General features: G+C 43.1%; 1 protein-coding gene across 1 annotated transcript in view; it reads left to right on the top strand.

Annotated features, from left to right (window-relative positions):
- The window catches only part of f2 (coagulation factor II (thrombin)), a 78,883-nt gene that overhangs the window by 14,226 nt on the left and 54,657 nt on the right, over positions 1-10,000 (top strand). The window contains exons 2-3 of the mRNA XM_039793925.1: positions 8,139-8,201; positions 8,330-8,349. Coding sequence (XP_039649859.1) covers positions 8,139-8,201; positions 8,330-8,349 — 83 coding nt within the window. The remainder of the gene's footprint in view (positions 1-8,138; positions 8,202-8,329; positions 8,350-10,000) is intronic.

The raw sequence follows: 10,000 nt of genomic DNA, 5'->3' as shown, positions 1-10,000 counted from the left end.
CTCTGCCTGTGGTGTGTGTTTCTGTGTGTGTGTGTGTGTGTGTGTGGTGTTTGTTTGTGTGTGTGTGTATGTGTGTGTGTGTGTGTGTGTGTGTGCGTCTCTGCCTATGTGTGTGTGTGTTTCTGTGTGTGTGTGTGTGTGTGGTGTTTGTTTGTGCGTGTGTTTCTGTGTGTGTATGTGTGTGTGGTGTGTGTCTGTGTGTGTGTGTGTGGTTATGTGTATGTTTGTGTGTGTGTGTGTGGTGTGTGTGTGTGTGTGTGTGTTGTGTGTGTGTGTGTTTCTGTGTGTGGTGTGTCTGTGTGTGTGTTTCTGTGTGTGGTGTGTGCGTGTTGTGTTTCTGTGTGTGGTGTGTCTGTGTGTGTGTGTGTGTATGTGTGTATGTGTGTGTGTGTGTGTTCTGTGTTGTTGTGTGTTGGTGTTATTGTTGGTGTGTTGTTGTGTGTGGTTTTTGTTGGTGTGTGTTTGGTGTGTGTTTCTGTGTGTTTTGTGTGTGTGTTTTCTGTTTGTGTGTGTGTTTCTGTGTGTGTTGTTGTGTGTGTTATTGTGTGTGTGTTTGGTGTTTGTGTTGTGTGTGTGTATGTTGGTGTATGTGTTGTTGGTGTGTGTTTGGTGTGTTTGTTTGTTTGTGTGGTGTGTGTGTGTGTGTGTTTTTGTTTTTGTGGGTATGGTTGTTGCGTTTCCATCTCATCCAAACTTTAATCATTGCTCAAATTAAATGTGATTTATCGGCGAAGACTTCACAGACAAACGTAATGAAACGATAAATCAAAACCACACGAGAGTTTCCCAAATCCCGTCAGACACACAGAGATGTTCAGCACAAACAACATGACAACATGTTGGATACCAGCTCTCATTATTAGACTTATATTATTATTATTATTATTATTATTATTATTATTATATACAATATCTCTGTCATGTTTCATTATTCACACAACAACAGGACTGCTTCACAACAGAGCCGTAAATTAAAACTCCCATCAGCCCAGGAACCTGAATAACACATAACTAACAATAACTGTGTGTGTTCCTGTGTCTGTGTGTGTCTGTGTCTGTGTGTGTGTCTGTGTGTGTTTGTGTGTTCGTGCATGTGTGTGTGTGTGTGTGTTCATGTGTGTGTGTGTCTGTGTGTGTGTGTGTCTGTTTGTCTGTCCGTGTGTGTGTGTGTGTGTGTGTGTGTGTGTATGTGGGTGCGTGTGTGTCATTTTGTCTGTCTGTGTGTGTGTGTCGGTTTGTCTGTCTGTGTGTGTGTGTGTGTGTGTGTGTGTGTAAGTGTGTGTGTGTGTGTGTGTGTGTGTCTGTGTGTGTGTGTGTGTGTGTGTTCGTGTGTCTGTGTGTGTGTGTGTGTGTGTGTGTTCGTGTGTCTGTTTGTCTGTCTGTGTGTGTGTGTATGTTTGTCTGTGTGTGTGTGTGTGTGTGTGTGTGTGTTCGTGTGTCTGTGTGTGTGTGTGTGTGTGTGTGTGTGTATGTGTGTGCGTGTGTGTCTGTTTGTCTGTCTGTGTGTGTGTGTATGTTTGTCTGTGTGTGTGTGTGTGTGTGTGTGTGTGTGTGTGTTCGTGTGTCTGTGTGTGTGTGTGTGTCTGTGTGTGTGTGTAAGTGTGTGTGTGTGTGTGTGTTGGTACATGTGTATTAGCAGGACAATTGGTCAGAATACACACCACACTAGAAGGACATTTTGTATTAACAGGACAGGAGCAGTGTCCTGCTAATTTTGAAAAAATTCTAAAGATGTAGAAGTGTTTCTATTGGTCCATTGACCCTAAAAATGCAAAAAAAAAACAGATGACCAGTTAATACACATAAACCTGATTTTGTGTATAATCTGTGTATCACCACAGCGCCCCATAATGGCCAGGTTGTGTATTAGGAGGACCTCATGAATATTCACACAGTGTGTATTATTCTGAGCCTCTGATTGGCTGTCTGCCGGAAGGTCCTGATAATTCTTACACTGTCCTTCTAATTCAGGTGTGGCTATTTACACGGGATGAGTCAGCAATGTGATTACTCTCTATTATAAAAATCTTTAACTTTAAAAAAGATTTTATAAAGGTTAGTTGGGTGCCTAAACCAAACCTTAACCAAGAAGTTATATGCCTAAATGTAACCTTTTTAACCTCTATCAAGGGGATTTTACAGCTAAAGCTAAAGGCTAAAGCTCAAGTTACAGGTTAAAGTGATGGTTCGGAGTAATTTCACCCTAGGGTCCTTTGCACCATGACCTTGAGCCAAACACCCCCCAGAAGCTTTTTTCACCTGGGTCTAACATTGGGAGAGTTAGTTAGAGTAGCGTTAGCCGCTGAATAGCTTAAGCATGAAGCTAATGGATCCGAAGTGTCTCTTAACATTACCCCACTAATAATGACCGAAATGATACCAAAGGTCTACACTAGTACAAATAGGTTATGCTCTCATAAAACGATGGATTGTAAAGTTTGTAAGTACACCAGAAGTTTATGTAAATAACACTTGCCTGCTGGCTTCTGCTCTCTGTTGTTGTTGTTGCTGCTGTGAGACGAGTGCTTAGGGACCGTCTACAAATTACAACACCGAAAAGAGATGCAACACAAATATTTTTTAATTTAACTTATTTTTTAAAGTAAGTGCTGTAGTATAACTAGCAGGAGACAAGTAATAATTGAGGTAAGTTTGGAGACATTACCTTATTTAATCATTAAATTAATAAATATTTTGTGCTGTCTCTTTTTCGGTGTTGTAATTTGTAGACGTCCCCTAAGCACTCTTACTGCCGGTAGTAATAACAGCAGCAGCAGCAGCAGAAAGCAGAAGCCAGCAGGCAAGTGTTATTTACATAAACTTCTGGGTACTACCACACACCCTAACAATCCATCGTTTATGAGTGCATAACCTATTTGTACTACTGTAGACGCGTTTGGTATCATTCGGGCATAGTGGGTAATGTTAAGAACCCCTCCCCCTTCCCCTTCTGTGCTAGCTATTCAGCTGATAATCCCGCTACGCTACTACGCTAGTCCCAATGTTGACCCTGAAAAAAAGCTTCTGGGGGTGTTTGGCTCCGAGGTCATGGTGCAAAGGACCCTAGGGTCGTAATTACTCCGAACCATCACTTTAAAGCCCTGGTTTATACTTCTGCATCAAATCGGCCGTACTCTCGCAATGGTTCCCAACCTTTTTTCCTTGGCCTACTCCTGTCTGAGAAAAGCTCAGCCCCCCGCTCCACCCGAAACTGAAAATTGAGGAAACTATTCCTATTGAGGAAAGATAGAGCCTTACTTTCTTTTTTGATACAGAGCAGTTATCATCACTTTTATGTTTCTCCGCTGTGTTTCATTCATAAAATAGTGATGCCGTGGCGGCAGGAAAGACAAGGATGATAGCAGCTAACAGCTAGCAGATAATAGATAGCAGCTAGCAGCTGACCTGATGACCGCAAGGGTCACAGGTTTGGCCTACTAAGTAGCCTGCCTACAATTTTAAGCGAGAACAAAAATATATAGTTTTTATACAGACTTTTGTATACTTTATATATTCTAGTGTATTATCATAATTTGTTTAAGATGTGCAAATAGTTTTTTTTTACCTCAACCTCAAACCAGATAAAGACTTGCGCCCCCCCTGTGATCTTTGCCGCCCCCCTGATGGGTGCCCGGACCCCGGGTTGGGAACCACTGCTCTACGCCATAGGCGTCAGTCTTCACTTAAGCCGTTGTAACTACATGTCGAGGCGAAGCGCTGTGATTGGATTACCTGATAGGATCCTATTTCCGCTGTCCCCGCCATTTGTAAATGCAGGGGACTGTCACTGTAGTTGACAGTAACAAAATATCCCTCAAACGCATTTTTTTCTTGTTCTTGAATAAATCAATTTGCTCTTTAGAAAAAAAAGAATTCTCCTCCTTTTCTCATACACCCTCCTCTTCCATCCACTTGGTACAGTCCTGTAAATTCAGGTGTGAGCCGTGAAGTGTTAGTTTAACACGCTTCATCCTGCTGCCCGTGTGGAGCATACGGTAAGACTCTTACAAAACCCCTTACACATAGCATTTATATAAATATATTCATGTAATGTAATTAAGCAAAATGGTATAGGCTACTTGATGACGTTCGGATACACCGAAGCATCTAATTTGCGACAGCTTAGCTCGTTGTTGTTAGCAAGCATGCTCGTCAGTGTAGCAGGGTTTAAAGGCACCATGCTAGTCCGCTGCAAAGGTGCATTAGAAGGACTTGGAGGCATCGAATCTTTAGAAAAATCAGCTCTCTATCAAGCATCAAAGGTACACTTTGTATGAGATGTTTTATTTGTTTTGAGCCGTTCTTAGTGCTAGCATAAATATAGAGACGTACATGCCACGTTCGCTATCTGCCCATGTGAGTGCCATGCCAAATTGAAATTGTTTAATATGCCAAACTTTTGGGCTGCTTAAAAATCATCAGTGTGTGATATTCTTTCACTGACCGCCTGAATTGTAACGCATTACCGGACTCAGTAAGTGTAATAACATTACCAAAATATAGTTAGTAACACGTTATATTACTCTGTTACTGCCTAAACGTAACACTGCTGTACATAGAAAGTGAGAGACGTGATACCCTTGACTTAATTCATACAGCATGTACACATACAATAACATTAAGTCATTAATGAAATAACTACCAGAATAGAATATACATAGATAGATATATGAATAACTACAGTTAAATTCCTTATCTTTTTTATTCTTTTTGCTCCCCAATATACATATGTTTTATCTGTTCCTCAAGTCAATAACATCTGATCTTTGCAGGAGATGGCAGCAACAAGGCCACAGAGAGCTAAAAGAAATCCCAAACAAGATGCTTAACCTTAAAGGTTTCTTTTTTTTTAAACTGCACTTTAGAAACATAGATCATGTTCTATGATCATTATTATAAAACATCTTATTGATCCCAAAGCAGCTGCCCAGAATATTAGCCGTTATGTTGGATCATAAGGTCAATGCCGTGTCAGGCTGCTGACATGGACGAACGCAGTTCCTTTGCAGTCATACCAGAGGTAATTTTGATTTCCAATGACTTTACTGTAGAATTATGAACTCATGAGAATGATATTAAGTAGTATTGAGACACACAGGTCCTGTGTAATCCTCACTAAGTAAGGTTCAGACATTAGCAGGTCTGTTAGTTTTGTGCATTAGACGCAAACTCCGTTTTTTTTTTTGTGGGTGTTGTGTGGTTGTTTGCTTTTGTTTTGTATAAAAGTTGGGGATGTTTTTGGTGATGGTTCGAGTGTTCGTCCTTAATTTTAGACTTCCAAAGAGATGCCGTGTCAGGCTGCTGATGTGGACGAATGCAGGTCCTTTGCAGTGATCATACCAGAGGTAATTTTGATCTCCAATGATTTAAAGGTAGAATTATGGACTCATGAGATTGATATTAAGTAGCATTGAGACACACGGGTCCTGTGTAATCCTCACCATGTAAGGTTCAGACATCTAAAATGAAGGGACGAACACTCAATGAGAGTTTGTTTTCTAAAGCACAAAACTAACAGACCTGCTAATGTCTGAACCTTACATGGTGATGATTACACAGGACCTGTGTGTCTAAATACTACTTAATATCATTCTCATGAGTCCATACGTCTATAGTAAAGTCATTGGACTGCAACATTAACTGTGGTATGACTGCAAAGGACCTGCATTCGTCCTCGTCAGCAGCCTGACACGGCATCTCTTTGGAAGTCTAAAATGAAGGGACTAACACTCAATGAGTTTGTTAGTAAAGCACAAAACTAACAGACCTGCTAATGTCTGAACCTCACATGGTGAGGATTACACAGGACCTGTGTGTCTCAATACTACTGTAGAAGTATGAACTCATGAGAATGATATTAAGTAGTATTGAGACACACAGGTCTCTTTGGCATTGGCAGAAATTAATATTAATCGATGCAACCCACATACTCAATTCTGCAGCCATTGCGTCCCACTAATGCATGTTCTTTATGAATGTTATTTTTATTTTTTATGAATTTTAAAGGGTGAATAAACAGGCGTTACATCAGTACATGATTTATAGCCAAGAAACATTGTTACAACAAATGTATAATTTACCTAACACAAATTTCCTTACTTTAAAAAAAGGTTTATTTAAAAGTAGAGTTTGTTTTCGTTGATGATTTCTTTGTCTTTTTTCTAGTTTCTCTGGAAAGTGCTAGGAAAGCAAAAATTAAAAATTAAAGCTTCTGACCCTCTTGCACTTCTTGAATGCTAAACATCAGATGTATCTTTGTTTTCCTGACATGACGCTGTGTGCAGTGTTTGTGTTGCTCTCTGCAAGGACAAAGATTGGTGTTTGTCACTCGAGTTCTTTGAGAAGACATGTTAGTGTTCTCTCAAGCCAGACACGTGTCGACATGCATAATTTCATTTTGCCATTCATCACTTTTAATTTCTGTTCACAAATAGTATGGATTCGGTTGCTCTAATACTTAAGTGATGGCACTGTATCACACAATCCACTTGTGTCTGTTGAAGGTCCCATTTATCCATATTTGACCCTTTAATACACAGAGCTTACATGTTTGTGTATATGTATGGCCATGGTCCTGATAAATAAAGTTGGCCCTGGTAATTAGTATTTGTGTCATGGGCGGAGCTAAGTACCTCATTATCGTTTGTCCTCTTAATACACCATGGTGTCAGGTTCTTGTATTTTGAGTTCTGATGTGTGTATTCATATTTTGAAGTGAGTTTTGTGTTGTATAGCTCAAATAGGATTTTTCAAGATTTACTACATCTTTCTAGCACAAGTGGAAAGGGGTGACTGTTTAATGTTGGAAAAAACTGGTTTGAAAAAATAGTCCTCCTAACTACCAAAAACCAGTGTGTGTGTGTGTGTGCGTGTAAGTGTGTGTGTGTGTGTGTGTTCGTGTGTCTGTGTGTGTGTGTGTGTGTGTGTGTGTGTGTGTGTGTCTGTGTGTGTGTGTGTGTGTGTGTGTGTGTCTGTTTGTCTGTCTGTGTGTGTGTGTGTGTGTGTGCGTGTAGGGTGTGTGTGTGTGTGTGTGTGTGTGTGTGCGTGTGTGTGTGTTCATGTGTGTGTGTGTCTGTGTGTGTGTGTGTGCGCTGTTTGTCTGTCTGTGTGTGTGTGTCTGTGTGTGTGTGCTGTTTGTCTGTCTGTGTGTGTGTGTGTGTCTGTGTGTGTGTCTGTTTGTCTGTCTGTGTGTGTGTGTGTGTGTGGCCTGTGTGTGTGTGCGCCTGTGTTTGTCTGTGTGTGTGTGTGTGCGTCTGTGTGTGTGTGTGTGTGGTCTGTTTGTCTGTCTGTGTGTGCTGTCTGTGTGTGTGTGTGTGTCTGTGTGTCTGTGTGTGTGTGTGTGTGTGTGTGTGTGTGTGTGTGTGTTTCTGTGTGTCTGTGTCTGTGTGTGTGTGTGTTTGTCTGTGTGTGTGTGTGTGTGTCTGTGTGTGTGTGTGTCTGTGTGTGTGTGTGTGTGTGTGTCTGTTTGTCTGTCTGTGTGTGTGTGTGTGTGTCTGTGTGTGTGTGTGTGTCTGTTTGTCTGTCTGTGTGCGTGTGTGTGTCTGTGTGTGTGTGTGCGCTGTTTGTCTGTCTGTGTGTGTGTGTGTGTGTTCGTGTGTGTGTGTGTGTTGTGTGTTTTTTTTTTTATTTTATGGGTGGGGTGGGTGGAATGTGTATGTTGTCGTGTGTGTGTGTGTGTGTGTGTGTGTCTGTTTGTCTGTCTGTGTGTGTGTGTGTGTGTTGTGTGTGTGTGTGCGTGTGTGCGTGTGTGTGTGTGTGCGGGTGTCTGTGTGTGTGTGTGTTCATGTGTGTTTGTCTGTGTGTGTGTGTGTGCTTCGTTTGTTTGTTCGTGTGTGTGTGTGTCTGTGTGTGTGTGTGTGTATGTTTGTCTGTTTGTGTGTGTGTCTGTGTGTGTGTGTGTGTGTGTCTGTTTGTCTGTGTGTGTGTGTGTGCGGTGAAATGTGTGTGCGTTAAAGTCTGGTGTGTTGGTGTGTGTGTGTGGGTGTCTGTGTATGTAACTGTCGTGTGCAGGTTGGTGCTGTTCAGGTGTGTGGGTAGGTATGGCCAGGTCGTGTGTGTGTGTGTCTGTGTTGAAACAGTCTGTTAGGTGGTGTGTTCAGGTATGGTGTGTGATTGTGTGTTCAGTTCTGTGTGGTCAGGTGTAAGCCCATTAGGTTCGAAGCCAAATTCAGGTGTGGCAATTCAGGTGGTAACCAGTCCAGGTGTGTGTGGTGGCCGGTAGGTAGGTAGTAAAATTGTTTCCATCCCTTCTTCTGTCTCTCACGGTTTGTTCGTCTGTTAATAAAGTTGTGCAGTTTGACTCATTAACTCTGAGCTGTGACCGGGTCAGTGCACCTGCCAGGGTCAAAGGTCAGCTCTTTAAATGGTTAAACCCTCCGTCAGACCTGTTCAGACACAGACACACACACACACACACAGACACACACACACACACACACACACAAGACAGACAGCCACACAGACACACACACACACACAGACACACACACACACACACAACACACACATAGACACACACCCCAGTAGGACATCGACACACATCACAGACACACACAGCACACACACGACACACACACACACACAACACACACACAACACACCCACACACACACCACACACACACATTACACACCACAGCAACACACACACACACACAGACACTCACACACAGACACACGCCACAGGACACCACACACACACACACACACACACACACACACACACACACACATAATGCGACAGACACACACACACACAGACACACACACAACATAGCACACAGACCCAGACACACACACAACTAGACACACACACACACACACAGCACACGGGACACACACAGACACACACAGCATAGACACACAGCACACCCACACACACACAAACACACATACACACACACACACATACACACACACACACACACACACACACACAACACACACACACACACAGACACAGACACACAGACACACACACACACACACACACACCACACAGACACCACACACACAACACACACACACACACACACATACACCACACACACACATAGACACACACAGACACACACAGACACACACACACACACACGACAAACACACACACACATAGACACACACACACAAAACACACACACACACACACACAACACACACAGACTCCACAGACACACAAACACACACAGCACACACACACAGACACACACCAGACACACCACCCACACACACACACAATACACGACACACAGACACACAACACAACACACAACACACACACATACACACACACACAGGACAGACACCAACAGACACAACACAGACACACACACACACCACATAAACACTAGCATAATACACACACCACAGACACACACACACACACACACAGACACACACACACAGACACACACACAGACACACACACACTCACTACACACACACAATAAGACACACACACACACACACACAGACACACACACACACACACACACACACACACACACACACACACACGACACACACACACAGACACACACACAGACAGACACACACACACAGACACACACACATTACACACACACACACACACAGCACACGAGACATTACACACACACACAGACACACACACACATGACACACCGCAGCACACACACACAGACACACACACACACACACACACACACACACACACACACACACACACACACACACACACACACACACACACATTCCTTCTCTTAACTGGATCTTAGCTGTCAGTTTTCTGTGGGCTGTGACCTCGTTATTCATCAGCTCGCCGCGAGCTCGTTGAATCATCCACCACAGCTCCGCCCACTTCTTCCTCCGAAACTCCTACAGGCTGCAGACTAGAACTGGAGGAGGGAGGGAAGGAAAGAAGGAGGGAGGGAGGGAAGGAAAGAAGGAGGGAGGGAGGGAGGGAAAGAAGGAGGGAGGGAGGGAGGGAAAGAAGGAGGGAGGGAGGGAAGGAAAGAAGGAGG

This window comes from Perca fluviatilis, unplaced genomic scaffold, assembly GCF_010015445.1.
Source record: "Perca fluviatilis unplaced genomic scaffold, GENO_Pfluv_1.0 PFLUV_unplaced_scaf_5, whole genome shotgun sequence".
NCBI classification, from domain to species: Eukaryota; Metazoa; Chordata; class Actinopteri; order Perciformes; family Percidae; genus Perca; species Perca fluviatilis.
This window is presented reverse-complemented; position numbering and strand designations above follow the sequence as displayed.